At 34.7% G+C, this 20,350-nt stretch overlaps 1 protein-coding gene across 1 annotated transcript in view; it reads left to right on the top strand.

Moving 5' to 3' along the window:
• Positions 1-20,350, top strand: part of LRP1B (LDL receptor related protein 1B) — a 2,198,408-nt gene that overhangs the window by 1,848,705 nt on the left and 329,353 nt on the right. The window contains 5 exon segments of the mRNA XM_018062463.1: positions 2,299-2,418; positions 10,087-10,200; positions 10,444-10,593; positions 13,257-13,379; positions 16,690-16,809. Coding sequence (XP_017917952.1) covers positions 2,299-2,418; positions 10,087-10,200; positions 10,444-10,593; positions 13,257-13,379; positions 16,690-16,809 — 627 coding nt within the window.

Genomic DNA, 20,350 nt, shown 5'->3' with positions numbered 1-20,350 from the left:
ATGATTGTCTCCATTTGGTTTGTATGTATGATTTTCTTACTGCCTCTTATTAACATGTAAATTAACAATTGATTTGACTTGTTCTTATTCAAATTGGGCACCTTATTTCCTACCCAATACACATGATATTAATTGAAGAATTTCCTAATATTTTCCATGCTTGTAGTATAAATTTAAATACACAGGAGCCTGTTTTTGAGCTCCCTAGTTATTCATCATTAGCAAAAGGTTTTAGGCTTACATTTGAAGATGTCAGAAGTATTAGTTATTGGCTGGATATTGCAGGTTTAACCTGCAGCAAAAGTCCACCATCAGTCAATAGTATATTGCTGTATTGGTATCAGGGTCTTATTCATTCTAAATAATTTTGACTCTTGGATTATCCCAGGGCTATTGTCCTTAGGTACAAAGGCTGATGGCTTTAGCCCTGGTGTCCATTAAGTATGGAATTCCACCAGTTGTGCCTCTGTAGGTGACACCAAGTAATAGTCAATCTTTCCCTCTCCCATAGAAATATAAACAGGCTTTTGGACTCTATAGTAAGCAACTGTTACTTGCCTTCATTTCAACAATATTTTTCCTGAAAGCATGCATCTATGCAATCATTAATAGTTGATGTAGAATTGATCTAGAATATTTCTAACGTAGTCTGATTTATTCTTATGCTGTATAGTATTGGTATTATATGCTCTTCAAAACTTAGGTATCTATATCTGGAATTGTTGTATTTGGCTTCTGTATTTCTCTTTTGTTTTATTTCTTTGCAAGAGTAAAGTAGATTTTGGAAAATTCACAAGAAGATTTTTCACTCTTTCACAATGCAGAGTAAACATCCTTGGCTAAAATGATAATCAAATGTAATTTGTCTGTAATCAACATGTAACTAGATCTTAGGGAATTTACCTCAAATGTTGTATTTACCAAAATCAATAGCTATGTCCTGTACATCATGAAAATATTAAAGCATATAAAAATGTGAGAATGATCAGCTTATAAATCCACATTTTTATGAATTGGCTTGAGAATATACTTCATATTATTTTTATCTTCTTAGAAGGCAGATAATATTTGACTGAAAAGGGGTTAACAAGCTTTTTCTGTAAAGGGTATGATGCTATTTTGTGGTTTTGTGGGTCATATATGCTTTTGTCACATATTCCAGTGTTTTAAACAATCTTTTTGTAAAAATCATTATTAGTTCCAGAGCCAGATAAAATCAGGTTCACATGCTGCATTTGGCCTGTGGACTATAGTTTGACAATTTCAGGCATAGATTCCAGATTTTAGAATCACGTTTGAGTTTAAATGTTTGTTCCCAAATCTACTAGTTTGTGACTAGAATGAGGAAAGGCCATTACTTCTCCCATATTTTAGTTTCTCACTACAAATCTTCCCTGTTGGCTCAGCTGGTAGAGATTCCGCCTGCAAACCCAGGGAGACCTGGGTTTGATCCCTGGGTCAGGAAGATCCCCTGGCAGAAGGCTTGGCAACCCACTCCAGTATTCTTACCTGGAGAATCTCCACGGACAGAGGAGCGTGGAGGGCTACAGTCCATGGGGTCGCAAAGGGTCAGACGACTGAGCAACTAAGCACAACACAGCACACTACAAAGCAAACCTAGCTGGAATGGTGGTTGGGAACATTAAATAAACGTGTGTATTTACATCTGCTCAGTACAGAGCCTGGCGCAAAAGAAGCTTTCAGCAAATGGCAGCTATTATTATTGTGAGTAGTACCTTCTGCCCCAAATCAGAGAATGTCAGGAGATTCTGATTAAGGTAAACAGATTTCAGAAGGCAATTATTCTTCTGCTTCAAAAATTCTAGTAAATACTTTAAGATGATTTTTAAGAGAAATTTATGGATAAATAGGTGACCCTTGAATTCACTGATTCCGGAATAAATGTTTTGTTTGACACTTCTTTTTCTTGATTTAAAATACTTGTGGGGTGCAAAGGAGATAGGGGATAGGTGTTGAAGTGTCTTTATTAGTTTTGAGGTAGAGATTCATTTCTTCAGTAATGAATATGTGATATAAGTTTATTTCTGTCCTACCTGAAATGCCAGAAGCAATAAAGTGGGTATAATTGACGAGATCTCCAAGTGTGAATCATTGAAGTTAAAATAGTCAAAGAGAGTTTTTTCATAGATATTCTAATCCAGAACTTGAATGCCACACAGCACCTGTTCTTTAGATCCACAATCTGGTTATTGTGAATGAGATCTTACCTGTGATCTTCTTTTTGTAAAAATATTTCTATAAGCCCTCCAAGTATGTGTTTTCACTTTTCCATGTAAGAAAACAGAAGTTGTCGAAGAGGTTTCAAGCCCTGCTACAATCGTCGTTGTGTTCCTCACAGCAAGTTATGTGATGGTGAAAATGACTGTGGAGACAACTCTGATGAATTAGACTGTAAAGGTAAACACATGCCACATCAACCTAGGAATATTATCATGCTAAGTATTCCCCAAACTCTTCTACAGTGTAGTCCTGAGAGTTCTGGAGTTTCACCTTTTTGATATATAACCCTGACTAACATCTATGGACCATGCTTTGGTCAATGCTGTTGAAGAGAGTTATTAGAGTCAATTGAAAATTGATGACTATTTTTCTGTTTCTGGTTTCTAATTCTTTGTTTGCTCACTTCAAGATTCTTTCTCACCTTTGCAGTTCAAAGTCCCTATTTGGGACATTTCTACCGGAAAGTGTAATACTAAATTTACTGCTCCAAAATGTTCCCCTTCGTTCCTTAATCCTATCTCCTACATGTGATTTCTTCATTTTCCTACTTATTGGAAAGGAAATCTTGGTATTTTTCTTTGTTCCTCCTTCCACCATGCTTTATTAGCCACATGCCCAATCATCAACAAATCTTCCAATTCTTTGAAATATATTCCCTTTCAGTCTACTTTGAGCCTAGGTTAACAGAGTAAGCTTAACAGCCTTTTAATTGATCTCCTTTTGGAAATCAATTGGAAAGACTGCTACTCTTTCCAATAAATCTGAATGTTTAGTCATGCTAACACAATTTAACATTTTCCCATGTTAAATTTAGAATTTTACCATGGAACACATCAGCAGCCACACTACCTAGAATAGAAACTCAGCCCTAACACTAACTGAGAAACTTTGGATAAGGTACTTAACCAACTGGTGCCTCAGTTTTCCAAATTATAAGAAAAGAGACTATAGTTAAATAAGCGTATCAGTATTAGAACAGAACTTGGCATATAGTAAATGCTATGTAAAGGTTTAGTTGTTGTTTTTTTTTTTTTTTTTCAGTATTCCTCAGGTAAAGAATCCCAATATTTGCAGAATAAGTGACAAGTTTTTAGTCTGACATTTATGGTCTCCTAAAATCTGGACTCAACAGATCTTTCCAAACCAATTCCCCATTAAAAATCTTTCCATTTATTGAAAATACTTTATTGGGTGAAATTCTTTGAGAATAGAGACATAAAATTTATAAGTTCTATGTGTGCCCTCAATTTAGATCAAACTCTAGGTGAAAGATAGTCATTTAAATAGGTAAAGATGAATATGAGGTACTATGATTGCACTATTAAGAATTTTTTTTTGACTTGGAGATAACCTGAAAGGCTTCATAGACTAATGTCAAAGTCTAAAAACAGTGGAATGATTTCAAAACAAGAGAATTCCAAGTGGAGGGACCATTATTGATTGAAAGTAATTTGATGATTAGAGCCAGATTGTATATTGGGGAGTGTCAACAAAAATGAAGTAGTTAGAAGGAACTGGGATATAATGGTGTTTTCTGGTGTCATGTTATAGAACATGAATTTTATCTTGTAGTCACCAGAAAGGGAAAAAAAAAAAGAGGAAAAAACTGATTTTTAGAATTAAAACTATAATACTGAGACTGGAAGGACAAAATAGAAGGCTGTTACTGCAGTGAAAGCTAGGAATAAAGAGGAGACAGACAGATATAACAGAATTTTAAATGGTAGCATAACAGGTATTTTGGGGTAAGAAACATGGGAATAGAGGCCAGGCATGTGTTGGTGGGGGGGGAGGGGATATTCCCAGGTGGTGCTAGTGGTAAAGAACCTCCATGCCAATTCAGGAGACATAAGAGACTCGAGTTCAGTCTCTGGGTTGGGAAGAGCCCCTGGAAGAGGGCATGGCAGACCATTCCAGTATTTTTGTCTGAAGAATCCCATGGACAGAGGAACCTGGTGGGCTACCGTCCATGCAGAGTTGGACATGACTGAAGCATCTTGGCACGTGTGTGTGTGTGTTGCCTGCTTTAAAAAAAATTTTTTTTCATTAATTTTAAAATTTATTTTTGTGTGCCCTTTGTTGTGTGAAACAGGGATCAGTTAATAAGAATGGTCCACATTCTGAGGTAGGGATACCTATAGACATTCAAATGGAACTGTTCAAAGGTTATATATATAGAGCTCAGATAGTAGGTTTAGATCAGAAGAATTGATCTTGGAATTCTTAAAGAGAGAGAACTCAAAGGAGGTATGAAATACCAGTTGTTTTAGGAAAATGCATCAAAATGACCTATTGAAATTAAAATTGAAAACACTAATAAAGAAATGAAACATATACCATAACAGTAATAAAATGAGCTACATAAGAAATTATTTTTTTAAAGAAAGGAGGATAAATTAGCATTACAGAAAAGGCAAGAGGGCAGGCATAGACTGGAAAGTCCACTATACTTGGCAAATACATAATAATTCCTTGGTTACCTTAAAGACTTAGTTCAGTGGAATGGGAAAGAAATAACCAGATCGCACTGGATTGAGACAAATATGAATGGTGAAAGAGTAAAGACAGTGAATTCAGACTATTTTTTTTTAAAGATTGATGGTAGAGAAAAGATATATGAAGTCTAGTTGTAATGAGAAGACTTTAAAAATTTAAGGAAGAAGGTAGAATGTGTACAAATTATTTTGTAGCTGATAAAGGATTGAGAAGTTACTCTGTTGTCTTAGAGAATATGATCTTGGCCAAACACTTGAGAAGCTTACCATCTAAGTTGATACTGTAGTTTGGGAAGAGCCAAGTACATTTGAAAGTTAACTGTGGTTTTGTATTATCTATAAAAGACTAAAATTGATAAATTGTAGTAAGACATTGATAGTTAGTGGAGAGAAACAGATAAGCATTTGGAAGAAAGGACAGGAAAGTAGAAAGAAACAAAATGGATATGTTCTATTAGTTATTATGCAAGGTAGAAAGACTATCATGAAAACAGTAAGCTGGGATAAAAATTAAAAGATAAATCTAGAATATGAAGGAACTGGATAATAGATACAGGAAGTAGATTTTAATATAAACTTCCATAGCAAAAGAAGCCATGTAAATTTAATGTTACTGTGGATTTTCTTGGAAAATGGTTTCTTTTAAAAAGCAGTAAGCAAATTAGTGCATTTGGGTTTATGAAATATAATACCCAGTACATGGTAGGTGTTTATTAAACTCTTATGTGGCTGGTTGAAACCATAAGTCTTCTAAAAGTATAGATAGGTTTCATTTTGCTTAATGACATCAGTATCAGCTGAATAACAATATAAATAATTCAAAATTGTATTTCCCCCTTTTTAATCTAAACTCTTAGTTTCTGTGTTATAACCATCTCAGCCATACACTTGGAGACAGAACCACCATGTTTGAGATTCAAGTTTTTGTCAAAACTTTTATTTTGTGATAATAATAGTATAGTGATCATGACAATTGGATATCTTGTGAAGCAATAACAAAATTGTATGCCTTGAACTTCTTCCTATATAATGTAGTACATTTGAAACTACACATGCTCAAATAGATGCTGTGTTACATACTATAAGTTACAAATTTAAGTAAATGGTCTAGCTTCTATAGGATAAACAAATGGGTAGCTTTTTAGATGAAAGCTTACTTATTACATTTTCATCGTTTAGATTTGATTTTCCTCTCATATTAAGATTGTTCACATGGTATTTTTTCATGCCACAGGGGAAGTACTAACTTGGGTACTTTTTCCATAAGCCAGTTTCTTATAAAGCATTAATTCAAATGTATGTCCATCAAACACATGGACACTTATAGCATGTAAAAGGCCATGAAGGAAAAGGAACATAAATAGGCTTAGGAAGAATAAAAAAGAATTATTTCTCTAGTCACTCCCTTTTTCTATAATCATTGCCACTTGGGGACACAGTGCTTTGTTATATATATATACATGTGCACACACAAATCATGTTATTGCTTAATGTAAATAAAGCAAAAAATAACAAAATTTAAGTGGTACAATAAAATATCAATAAATACAGAAAGATTTTAATAGGCTTTGGAGAAAAGCTATGGTGGAATCATCTGAAGTACTATTTCAGTTTTGTTTGTTTAATTTAGATGTTAATAGCAATTAACGTTTTTTTTAATGGCATATAGTCAAAGAATCTATTTATGGAAATATTGTAAGGAATTATTTTTTATCTCTTGTCTTCAGAAGCAAAGTGAAAACCCAAATCCTCATCAATCTTTTATTACTGCCTCTTTGTAATACTCCTTTCATAACTGAGAGCTTTAGACATCAAGCTGTCTGGTGGGGATCTGAGGAGTTGTTCAGAAAGTTTGTTATTCTTCATTCCTCTTCTATTTGAGTGAATAGACTTGTGGAGATTGCATCATATCCCTCCTTCGCTCCTTGTTCAGATGAATATACTCTCTCTGAAAAGAACTACCTTGGGCCACCTGAATACCTTTACGTGGACTGGAGAAATAAGCACTTCTAAGGCAACCTAGAGGAGAGGAAGCTGGTGTTGTGTTTTGTTTTGTTTTCCTCAAATTCATAGGAAAACTTTGAAGATTCCACAAACAACAAGCTAAAGGAAAAGGATAAGCCTACCTGGAGGAGAAATCATTCTTTCTGGATTCACATACCCTTGAAGCCTAAGCAGTATATGAAATAAAGGATGTGGTTTGAAAGTAAACGGAAGAGATGTGACAGTACATTTAATATATTTTTTCCTTGTCAGCTTCCCCTTTGCTACAGGCTGGGTAAGGGAGTTGGAAAAACAGTGAGTTAGTTTAGTTATAAGAATCATCCTAAGAACCAGGAAAAGACTGATCAATTCCATATCTTTACTATCAAATTAAATATTTTAACTAACATGGAGAGAAGGAAGTGGATTAAATAGGAGAATTAAGAAAGTATATGAAGGAAAGAAAGTATATTCTTTTACTTTTTCTCTTGCTACTACTTTTGATCCACAGTATCCATCAGATCTTCCTTTGAGGTGTCTCATTGCTATTCCTGGTGTCACTCACAATTTGTAGGCTTTATTATTATTATTTTTTTTTTGGCACTATCTGGAGGGAAAATGATAGTATTTCTCACTCAGTTTATCTTTATTTGGACTACATTATTTTCTCTTCTCTTTTTCTCCAGGGCTTTTAGCCTGAAAAAAGTTGTCAGAAACTTTTCATATCCACTTGACAAATTAAAGATCCTATTATCTCTTTCCCTCAAACTCACCCTAGGGTGAAACAAATTTCAGTACATGACTGACCAAAACAACATCGAAGGGAATGTGGCAGAGGGAATAGAAAGGAAGAGGTTTTGGCACAAGAAGATTTTGCTTACTAACTAAGTGATGTTTTCTCTGTTACCATGGATTTCTCCTGTTTCACGACTCTCCTTTCTTGTCTACAAGGGCTGGAGATGTTAATCCCCACAACCACCTTGCTCCTGCTGTTTATGGAATGGTGTAACTACTTAATATTCCTGATTCCAATACCGCTTATCACCCTACATAATCTTTTAGCTGTTCCCAAACTCTAAATCAAGTCATGGAATCGATGGAGATAGGATTAGGAGTGAAGACACAACTGGTTCCAATTTGCACATCTCACACACTCTAATATGCTCTCCTAGCCCTCCCCACCAAGATTCATCAGCTCTATTTTTCATTGCAAAAGTGGGAGAAAAAGTATTTCATCCTCTCTCCAGTTCTCCTGACTTCCCCCCCACACACACCTCATTTTTTCCCCTACCTTTCTCTTAAATATTATTGTCTAACCACTTTTCTCAACTTTAAAGTTATGATTTCTTTTCATCTAGTTAGATCAGAGTCCCTCTGTTTATGTTTTCCTCTTCCCAGAATTCTATCCAAGACCCATGTTCTAATTGCTCCACGTTTCCACTCTTTTCATTAGCCATTCTTTACACTCACTTCCACCTGAAGGTACTCAATACTACTTTTGAAACTCCATTACTGTGAAATCCCTGAAACTCCAGTCCTAATTGTCTGAAATACCATCGCCCTGTTCATGGAGTCATGATTTGCCCTCTTCTCTCTGTCTGCCACCAATATCCACTCAGGTGGACTCCATGAAATGTGCACAGAAGAGTATCTGTGGAAGTTTGGAGGGAGATGGAGATGGTGGAATGGACTGTGATTGTCCCAGTACATCAGCATTAGGATTCCTAGCATCCCAAACTCTAACTGCCAAGTATAGATAAAATTTAAAGTGCATTGTTCAATAAATCTTTGTATACTTGATTAGGAATATTACCACTATCCAGAATATTGTTTCACAGAGAAATACATTCTGAAATATAGTGTCTATAAGGAATTTTTTTTGAAACACAACCTCTAAATAGGAGACTGCTGAAAGACAGCATAATCAGAAGCAAAATGTATATACTTATCATGATTATCTTCTAAATTATGTATTCCATTTACTATTTCCATGGAAAAATATTGTACTAAAAAGCAATAGAAAAGAATATGTTTTATTTAGCATAAAATAAAAATATCTATTTTTCCTCTTTAAAACAGTGTGTTTATCTCTACTTATAATGGCATTATCTTTTCACATAATAAGATGTTATTTTTAATGAAGAAAACAGTGAAGCAATTATAATTGCAAATTGTAAATAAAACATTTATTCTAATCATCATTTTAAACGTAAATAAGGATACAATTGCAAGACACAATTAAATATAAGAGCAGTGCATTTTGAAATACAAATGACATACATACCTTTGAGTAAAATTTGCATATTTTAAGATAGCATTTTAACCATTTACAATTGATATAATTTATATTTATAATTAAATAGGCTCTTTAGAGTATCAACACTAGAAAAAATGGCATAATCAAAGAGCCTTTCAGGTTGTTCATTAACATAATCAACCTGTGGAAATTTGAATTTGGAATAAAATTCTCACCTAAGTTAATCTAACACACAAAGCAAGCCATGCACCTGTTCACAACATATTGCGGGAAAACATTATATGGTAATGAATGTGTAAGCAAAGTAGAAAGGAATATATGACTGAGAATAAGCAATTCTGTACAAAGAATATATAATGATGGTAGCATATCAAAACTGATTTTCATCTAAGCATAGCAGGGAATTGGAAAGCCTTACTTTCCAATAACAGAAACAAGTCATACCACATTTATATGTTTCTTGGCATGAGGCATCCATATTTCCTATACCAAATGTTAATGGTATGGCTTATAAAAGAAGATAATGTAGTATGATGACTTTCTAGCAGTGCTAAACTATTTCATCTTTGAGTAATAAAGAAAACACTCAGTGATTTCCTCCTCAGCTCTCTCTGTCCATCTCTTTTTATCATAGTAGGGAACATTCCACTTCTTAGCAAACAGGGTAGGGTTTCTCTGTACACACTCAGGCTTTTGCTTAGAGTCATAACTTTATACTTTTGATGCTGAAAAGAAAGAGCATTTCAGCAGCATTTATTGTTTGTTTGTTTGTTTGTTTAGCTTAGTTTTGAAACGGAATGATCAGGTAAAATAAGGCACAGGCCTCTGCTTTCATGGAGCTTACAATTTAATGGGGGGACAGATATCCAAGCAGACAATTGCAATGCAGTCTCATAAGTATCACAACGCAGGGAAGACCTGTGTGACAGAAGAAAATATCTGAGGCATCTAACCCAAGCTTAGGATTGGGAATCATGGGTCAAGTTCAACTGCCCAGAGTTTAAAAAGCAAAACCAAACAAAATATAAGAATTAAAGCACTCAAAATGTTAAAAGCAAGAAGCCATTATCTAGTTTACCTATCCATTTATTTATTTACCTATTTTTCTAGTTTCAACCTGTGCTTCTGTTGAGTTCCGCTGTACAGATGGGACGTGCATTCCGAGATCAGCACGATGCAACCAGAACATAGACTGTGCAGATGCTTCAGATGAAAAGAACTGCAGTAAGATATCCCATTACCTTTTGTTTGTGCATGTCTGTGCACCTTTGACATTTCACTGAACAGTGTCCAACTCCTCACTGAACCTTGTCCAGAATTGATATGCAATTAACCCCTGTGGTGTAGGATAATTGCATATTTACTTCTTCAAATGAGGTTAGCATTTCTTGTTTCTGTGACCTACATAAAAGGCTCATAATCTTTGCAGATGAGGTGTTTCTCATTTTTCTGTTTACCTCCTTATAGATAATACAGACTGTACATATTTCTACAAACTTGGAGTGAAAACCACAGGGTTCATAAAATGCAATTCTACCTCACTGTGCGTTCTGCCAGCCTGGATATGTGATGGGTCTAATGACTGTGGAGACTACTCAGATGAATTAAAATGCCCAGGTAATTCTAGAAAGAACAATAGTCTTTGCCTTGAAGATTTATGTTGTATAGCACAAACTTATTAATTTTCATTCTTGATATTCAGTGGCTAAGATTAAAACAAATGTAGACTAAATTAAAAATGATCATCCAGTTCTAAACATACCACTTTATATTTTTTATGACTTATGGAATGATACTCAAGAAATCTGTCCTATATTTGGATCAGTTTCCTTTTTCAAGCTCATTTCTTTGTTAATCCTTTTAACATTGGTGATAACATTTTAAAATGTGTAATTTATAAAGCTCTCATAGAAGCAGTATATACTGAGAGAAAACTATCAATAGACTGAAAGAGGGAGACTATGTTTCTCACTACCTGCTTTACTTGTATTACGCTTGTATTGTCATACTAGGCTGTTTGGTGCAGCTTATATAATCTTCCAGCATAGTAATATGGGTAACAGTTATCATTACTGCATAAAAGTCAGACTGGTATATTTGTACCTATTAGCCATCTTTACCTATACAACAGTGTCATATGCATTCTTAGGAAATTGCCTTGCATGAGAAGCTCATGAACTTGTTTCATTCTATTTGAAGAAACAAATTTTAAAAATGTATAATAGTATCAGAAAGACAGATGGTAAATTAATAACTGAAAGTAGATATGCTTGTAGGATTCTACTCCATGTCTTCTCATATTGCTATTTCCTTCTCCTAACCCTGCAGAAATGGCAACCCACTCCAGTGTTTTTGCCTGGAGAATCCCAGGGACGGGGAAGCCTGATGGGCTGCCGTCTATGGGGTCGCACAGAGCTGGACACGACTGAAGCGACTTAGCAGCAGCAGCAGCAACCCTGCTGCTACACTCACTTTTTCCACATTTTGTTGATGTGTAATATTTTTTGAAATATCTTAAGATATGATATTCATAGGTATTCCACATACATATTTGTATTCCACAAGTGCACACACACAGTCTACTATAAAGAATTGGTATTCTTAATAGTACATAATCTATCAATTAATTGGGCAGTGACAGATCCCTTTCCCCTCCCATGGTCAACAGTGTGTAACATGCTATGATCCTTCCGGGTCTGAAGACTTGCTGTGTCCTAAGAGGACCTGGAGAACGTCACGGGAGGCCCTGAACTGCAGCTCGCTGCGAATCCTCTAGAAATTATTTTAAATAAAATTTTATTCTTCATTATGTATGTGTGTGTGTGTTAGTTGCTCTGTCGTGCCCGACTGTTTGCAACCCCATAGACTGTAGCCCACCAGGCTCCTCTGTTCATGGGATTCTCCAGGCAAGAATACTGCAGTGGGTAGCCTTCCCTTCTCCAGGGGATCTTGCCAACCCAGGGATTGAACCTGGGTCTCCCACATTGCCGGCAGATTCTTTATCTAATCTGAGCCATCAGGGGACTCCCTCAAAAGCGATTTTTCATCTCTAATTAGATCTACAAAGTTGGTGTTAAAAAAATAAAATGGAGGTAATTTTTGTATCTTAAAATAGTCATGCATTACTGTGGTGTGATTAACAAGTCTACTCTAACATTTACTGCCTGATTGCCTGTGAGTCAGTCACTCTAAAACTATGTAAACCTGAAGGTGGAAGGAGACCAGTAAAGAGAAAAATCTAGCATTTTGTATGTGCTCTTGGAGGTTATAATAATATAATACCCCATAGTCTGAAAAATATACAATATACAAAATAATTTTATATACAAGTACTTTTTATTCTCATGATAATTTTTAAGGTAGAACAACTTCAGAGATTCTGTTGCAACTTGCTGTTCTTCCTTAAAATAGAAAGTGAAAGTGTCTCTCGATCGTGTCTAACTCTTTGCAGTCCCAAGGACTGTAGCCCACCAGACTCCTCTGTCCATGGAATTCTCCAGGAAAGAATACTAGAGTGGGTTGCCATTCCCTTTTCCAGGGTAACTTTTCAACCCAGGGATTGAACCCAGGTCTCCTGCATTGCAAGCAGATTCTTTACCATTGAACCATCAGGGAAGCCCCCAAAGGTGATATGGTCGGTCCTGGGAGGTTGGTAGGTGGCAGGGGCACAGGCAGAGGGAAGACTTCCCTGACCAGGATCAATCCAGGGCCCTGATGGTGAGAGCACCAAACCTTAACCACTAGACCACCAGGGAGAAGCTACAGTAGAGTACGCTTATATAAATCTGGTCAAAGCATATGTACTCTTCAAGCGTGGAACATAAAGTTTACACTTGCTCAGAAAAAAACTACTAATAATTTTGGAATTTATTTTTTCTGAGTATGGAATTAAGAATATTTTCCACACTTATTTTATAGTCATCTCAGTTGTTTTATTTTACTTTTGTTAACTCCACATTATTTGTATTTAAACATTTGCTTCATTAATATCCTTCTTCTGATCCAGGATCCAATCCTAAATGGGATTTGGTTATCATGTCTCCCTGATTTCCTCTGTTCCATATTCTTAATTTCTTCTTGGTGTTCATGACCTGGACATTCTTTAAAAGAACATCTCAGCTCTTTTTTTATTTACGTTTTCCTATTATTTATCTCTTCCAGTTCAAGGAATATTACTATCTTGATATCTATCTGCATTGCAGAAGTCTAAGATTTATTTACTTGATATTTATTTATTTGACAGTAGTTTATTTGACACTGAATTCTATATTTTATCACAGTTCAAAACAAACACAAATGTGAAGAAAATTATTTTGGTTGTCCTAGTGGAAGATGCATTTTGAATACCTGGGTATGTGATGGTCAGAAAGATTGTGAGGATGGACTTGATGAATTCCACTGTGGTGAGACATTATATCTTCCTTTACTTTTATAAACTCTATTATAATTTATATACTGATGTTACCTTACATAGGAATTTTACACAAAATATTGCTAATCAATTTTAGCATCAATTTTTATTTTTATGAAATAATACAAATGGTAAAAATTAAAACAGAACAGAAAAACTTATAATGGAGAATAATAATCTCCCATCAAACCTTTTTTTTTAACCTCTTCTGTTTTTGCTAGTGGATACCTCCATCAATCTAAATGATATATTTATATCTTCATTTCCTGACTTATTTACTTGAGATGCTAATATATTTACCTTCTGCTGTGAAAAATAAGGATTTAATTTACACAACCCATTATATTCTTCCTACCTGTTATTGACTATTATTATCCTAAATGTTTCTATTCATTACATGTATGTTTAAATAGTATACTAAAATAAATAGTATATAGGTTTAAATAGTATACTTGCATTTCTTCAAAAAATCTCTCCCCATCCACCTCCTAATTTCTGTTTGTGTACATTTCATTTCACTTGGCAAAGTAAGAAAATATTTAAAATTTTGTGTTAATTTATGAGTTTTATGATATCCAGGCCAATTTTTTAAAAAGCATATAATTCTCTATTTTCATGTAGTTCAAATAATATATACCAGGGTAAACAGACAGAGTGGGAAAAAAGGATTAAAAATGATTGTCTAAGAAAAGTCAAACTCCCATAAAAGTAAATATCATCATGAAATATGAAGGTGCATTTTGTTTGATTAATATGCTATATAACTTTATATCAGAGCCAGATTTTGAACAAGATTAATGGAAAACTTTAAAAATAGTTTATATAGATTTGTGATTTCTGGAACAGATGCCATTATATATTTGTATTTTCTTTAACATTTTTCTGGTTTCAGATTTTCTAAATGTCTCTCTTTTCACAGGTCATGTATGTAAATATTTTCAATAAAAATGCAAAGTTTTAAATAAGTTTATAAGATAAAAATCAAATTTTATTTTATAGTCATTTATATTTTAATGTACTAATTCAGTAGAATTTTATTTTTGGGTGTTTGCTAGTGATAAATGAACTGAGGATAAAGGAAGGAGAGTAGTCACAAACTTTGCAAATAAATAAAGTATACTATCATAAATGCATAATTTTGTAATAAAATACCAGCCACCATGCCAATGAATCTGGATGTTATTAGTCAGAAATAAGTGTTCCCAAGGGTGAGAAACAAAAACATCAAAGTGTTAAGTATGTATAGTATGTTATGTATAGATAGAAAGCTGACAGCTTATCCAAGCTAAAACTCCCTGAGTCACGTCACCTTTAAAAATAAATGTGTTGGTGGTGAGTTCACCATATTTGTGACATTGCCTAGGATGTAATTTTTTTCTTCTTCAACTCTTTAATAACAGACTAAAAGTTAGAAGAATACCACACCTGGACTTTTTTTCTTTTCGTACCCTACATATTAGAAAAAGACAGGAATACATTTAGGAAGAGTGACTAGCATATTGACTAACTTGGAGTCATACCCTATGAGATTATGTTGAAGAAACAATGTTGTATGACCTGGATAACTCAAAGAGAATATGCAAACCATTGTCAAAATTTTATAGTACTGTCATGGAGAAGGCAATGGCAACCCACTCCAGTATTCTAGCCTGGAAAATTCCATGGATGGAGGAGCCTGGTAGGCAGCAGTCCATGGGGTTGCTAATAGTCGGACATGACTGAGCAACTTCACTTTCACTTTCCACTTTCATGCATTGGAGAAGGAAATGCCAACCACTCCAGTGTTCTTGCGTGGATGATCCGTCTCTGGTGTCGCACAGATTCGGACACAACTGCAGCGAGTTAGCAGCAGCAGCAGCATAGAAAAGAGGAAAGTGGCTTCTGTTATTTGGGATGACTGGTTTTCAGTTCAGTTCAGTCACTCAGTCATGTCCGACTCTGTGACCCCATGAATCGCAGCAGCCAGGCCTCCCTGTCCATCACCATCTCCCGGAGTTCATTCAAACTCACATCCATCGAGTCGGTGATACCATCCAGCCACTTCATTCTCGGTCGTCCTCTTCTCCTCCTGCCCCCAATCCCTCCCAGCATCAGGGTCTTTTCCAATGAGTCAACTCTTCAAATGAGGTGGCCAAAGTACTGGAGTTTCAGCTTTAGCATCATTCCTTCCAGAGAAATCCCAGGGCTGATCTCCTTCAGAATGGACTGATTGGATCTCCTTGCAGTCCAAGGGACTCTCAAGAGTCTTCTCCAACACCACAGTTCAAAAGCATCAATTCTTCAGCACTCAGCCTTCTGCTCAGTCCAACTCTCACATCCATACATGACTACTGGAAACACCATAGCCTTGACTAGACAGACCTTAGTCAGCAAAGTAATATCTCTGCTTTTGAATATACTATCTAGGTTGGTCATAACTTTTCTTCCAAGGAGTAAGTGTCTTTTAATTTCATGGCTGCAGTCAACATCTGCAGTGATTTTGGAGCCCAGAAAAATAAAGTCTGACACTGTTTCCACTGTTTCCCCATCTATTTCCCATGAAGTGATGGGACCGGATGCCATGATCTTAGTTTTCTGAATATTGAGCTTTAAGCCAACTCTTTCATTCTCCTCTTTCTCTTTCATCAAGAGACTTTTTAGTTCCTCTTCACTTTCTGCCTTAAGGGTGGTGCCATCTGTATATCTGAGGTTATTGATATTTCTTCCGGCAATCTTGATTCCAGCTTGTGTTTCTTCCAGGACAGCGTTTCTCATGATGTACTCTGCATAGAAGTTAAATAAGCAGGGTGACAATATACAGCCTTGACGTACTCCTTTTCCTATTTGGAACCATTCTGTTGTTCCATGTCCAGTTCTAACTGTAGCTTCCTGACCTACATACAGATTTCTCAAGAGGCAGGTCAGGTTTTCTGGTATTCCCATCTCTCTCAGGATTTTTCCACAGTATTGTGATCCACACAGTCAAAGGCTTTGGCATAGTCAAGAAAGCAGAAATAGATGTTTTTCTGGAACTCTCTTGCTATTTTCATGATCCAGCGGATATTGGCAATTTAATCTCTGGTTCCTCTGCCTTTTCTAAAACCAGTTTGAACATCAGGAAGTTCATGGTTCACGTATTGCTGAAGTCTGGCTTGGAGAATTTTGTTCATTACTTTACTAGCATGTGAGATGAGTGCATTTGTGCAGTAGTTTTAGTGAAGTCTAAAGAAGGCTTTCCTCACTATCAGATCTTTCCTAAGATGGTCTCTATGATTCACTTTTTTCTTTTGCACCTGAAACAAACCTTCTTGTGTATTTTTTAGATTCCTCTTGTTCTTGGAACCAATTTGCATGTTCCACAGAAAAATGCATATCTAAACACTGGATTTGTGATGGAGAGGATGATTGTGAAGATGGATTAGATGAAAGTGATAGCATTTGTGGTGAGTTGTTTCCTTTGTGTCCTTATCCAATTTTTAGGAGTATAATACACATGCTCTGTCATTTTAGAATATGCAGAGAACTTTGTTTTCTACTCTGTTAAACTTAATATGAAGTTTATATGTATATACATTCCAATGTGACTGTTTTCATTATTTTTATAACAACTTATTCATCTATATTTTATTACTATTATAGTTTTAGTATTTTTTCCTGAATACTGACACATGATTGTATTTCTAGTCTTCAGTGACTTCTTCCAAATAAATCACAATGATTGGGATTACTCGAATGAAATGACTGAAAACTTTTTCATTGTTTTTGATAAGTATTGCTAAGTTCCCCTCCAAGTTTATTATACCTGCTTATATTGTCATAAGCCACACAGGGTGTGTGTATGTGTATTATAGTAATCACTATTGCTGAATTCTTCTAAATGGAAAGTAAGGAAATAGGTTATTGTATGTGATTTTTAAATGTACTTTAAAATTCAGCTTTATATGATTAAAGTTATACTGTCAAATGTCTGTTTACCATCCATCAACTGTATTTTCTACAAAGCCAGTGTGATTTCTTTTGATTAATCACAGATATTTAACAAATAACTTAAAACAAATGAATAAATGAATTTCTTAAGTAGAAAAAGGAGGCAACCTAACCTTTATAAATTTATTATAATTGACCAGGCCTTCTACTAAATTATTCATATGTCTGTTTTTCTATCTTTCTGATCTGTTTCCACATGTATGTTTGTACCTATAGCTTTATAGTCTTTGCTTATTATATCCTATTTCATAACTATTATCACCCTCATTTTACAGTGATAAGGACCTGAGTCAGAATAAGGCTTAATTATGAAGTAAAGTGTACTTAACACGTTTTTAAAATTTTCAGGATTTGTGGCCTCTATTTAGGTCACCATCATGGAAACATGAATATAGTATTAATTATGTTCACACTAAAATCAAGTTCTCTGTATGTAACATAAAATTGGAGATATCCTTGGAAAGTAGACAATTTATTTTCCTGTGTTAACCCACCTAAAATCTACCTTTTATTTATAAAACTAAAACTATTTAGTTATGCAACAGATAAAGATAAATGTAGAAAGATTACTATCAAAGACCTCTAAAAGGAAAAAGAAATCAGTAGTCAATCTGATGACTGGCCAATCTATTTTATTTACTTTGTTTCTCTTTGCTATTAAATATTTCTATTTTAAAAATTTATTGGAGTATAGTTGATTTAAAACGTTGTGTTAGTTTCAGGTTTATACCAAAGGGAATCGGTTATACATATGCTTATATCCACTCTTTTTTATTATTTTTTTAGAGTCTTTCCCATATAGGACATTGCAGAGTATTGAATAGAGTTCTTTGTTTAATTTTAACTACCAACTTACAATACGTTGGGCGTATTTTTAGTCTCTAAAATTATCTTGCTTTTGACCCTTTGTATAATTCTACATTAAATTGCTCCCTTGATATTGTTATGCTTTCTAAGTGGACACAGCATAATAGAACTGGTAAAGATTCTAAAGTGACACAGAGTTGAATTCTGTGTCCTGCATCTGCATTTTCCAGCAGTATAATCATGGGCTGGTCCATTTTATTCCTTATCCCTCCAATTTCTTTCTTATTAAATGGTTACAAGACATTTACCTTATGCAATTATAATGATCATCTGACATGGCCAGTGGTTAATATCTAAATAAATTTACTCCCATTTCTTTTGTTCTGAATTTATTCCCATTCTCTTTCATTTCTGCTCCCTCTCTTATTTTTCAGAATAGTGTTGTTGTGTCAGTGTTTATCAATGTCCTGATATTTTTTTTTTAAGGATTTAGTGGTAATGGACATGCTTACTTGTCATCAAAACATCCAGGCTATTAAATATATACACAAGCTGTAGTTTATATACTACTAAGCTGTTGTTGCATAAAAATTACTGCTTTAAACCAAGCATCAATGAATAAACTTAATATTTTAGATTTGGAAAGGAACTTTATAAATAATTTATCTGAGTGGTTTTCAACCTTTAGTGTACAAAAACACCTATTCAGAGGTTTGTTAAATAGATTCTTAATCCTCACTTCAAAATATCCTAACTTAGACATTTCTTTCTTCATAAGCATATAGTGGTTCTGACTTGGGATTTGAGGATTCAGTTTGAAAATCATAGTCTAGTTCACCTCTGTCATATAATACATGAAGAAAGAAAAACTCACTGAGGTTAATAAGTTTGCCAAGGTCACTCAGTGAATCAGTGATTGGAGAACTAGGACCAGAATTCATATTTCTAAAATACATACAAAATTGGCTAGTTTCTAAAATACTTACTAAAACAGATATAAAGCCAATCAAATATTATATCTGAGTAGGTACATAGGGGCTTCCCAGGTGGCACTAGCTGTAGAGAATCCACCTGCCAGTACAGGAGACATCAGAGATGCAAGTTTAATCCCTGGGTCAGGAAGATCCCCTGGAGAAGGAAATGGCAACCCACTCCAGTATTCTTGCCTGGACAATCCCATGATCAGAGGAACTTGACGGGCTACAGGAACCTATGGGTCACAAAAGGGTCAAACAGGACTGAAACATCTTGGCATCGCACAGCACAGGTACACAAAATGGATCTGGTAGAATTCCTTCTACTGTCTTCCTACCCCCTTGGGATTCATTTCCCTGTGAATGGCAATGTGTCTCCAGATCAAAATGTAACTATGGAAGGAAGCCATGAGTTTTTTCTTTGGCTCATTTTCTTTCTAATTGACCATGATATTTTGGAATGCTCTTAACACAGAATATGTTGAACCACTTTCAAGGGAGCTAGAAAATTAACTGCAAATAGCCTTATGCCATTTTATAGTTTTAGGTATCTTAGTAATTATCTAGTCATACCCCTCAATTTAGAGTGAAACTCAGACACTAATCTTCAAGGTCATACAGAATTAAAGTTCTCAACACTTAATGCTATATTTATTATACGTACCTTGAAAATAAATTGAAGTGATAATAAGAAAGCAGACAAGGAGTTTTAAATGTATCAAAACTTCCTCAGCAGAAAGAATGATTGTTTTTTTTTTTACATCTCTAGCTAAATAATAAAAGTATTATGGAAATTAAAACACCAATAGAGAATCTAATACTGAAAGTGACACTGTATTTATGAGTAGCTTAAAAAATAGATAACAAGGAGAAATACTGTGAAAATAACTTTGTAAGCAAATAATTTTATTATAGAAAGCATTAAAGATATAATAAGTAGCAGGTAAATTCATTTTTAAATGAAAGCTACATTTTTAATAGATTTTCTTTATAATTTCTTTCAGTAATAGATATCATACTAAATCTCACTTTGTTAGCACTGATCCTCAATCAGATAAGCAAATCTGAATTACCTGGGGGACTTTTCAACATTCACTTGCCATCCTGTCTTCCTAATTTAAGTGTATGTCAGGAATGGCATGTTTATGCTGAAAAAGATTAGCAGGGTGTTTCAATTTGTCACCCTGCTGTCCTCCCATATTGAAAACATTGCATT

Source organism: Capra hircus, chromosome 2 (genome assembly GCF_001704415.2).
Source record: "Capra hircus breed San Clemente chromosome 2, ASM170441v1, whole genome shotgun sequence".
Taxonomy (NCBI): domain Eukaryota; kingdom Metazoa; phylum Chordata; class Mammalia; order Artiodactyla; family Bovidae; genus Capra; species Capra hircus.
This window is presented reverse-complemented; position numbering and strand designations above follow the sequence as displayed.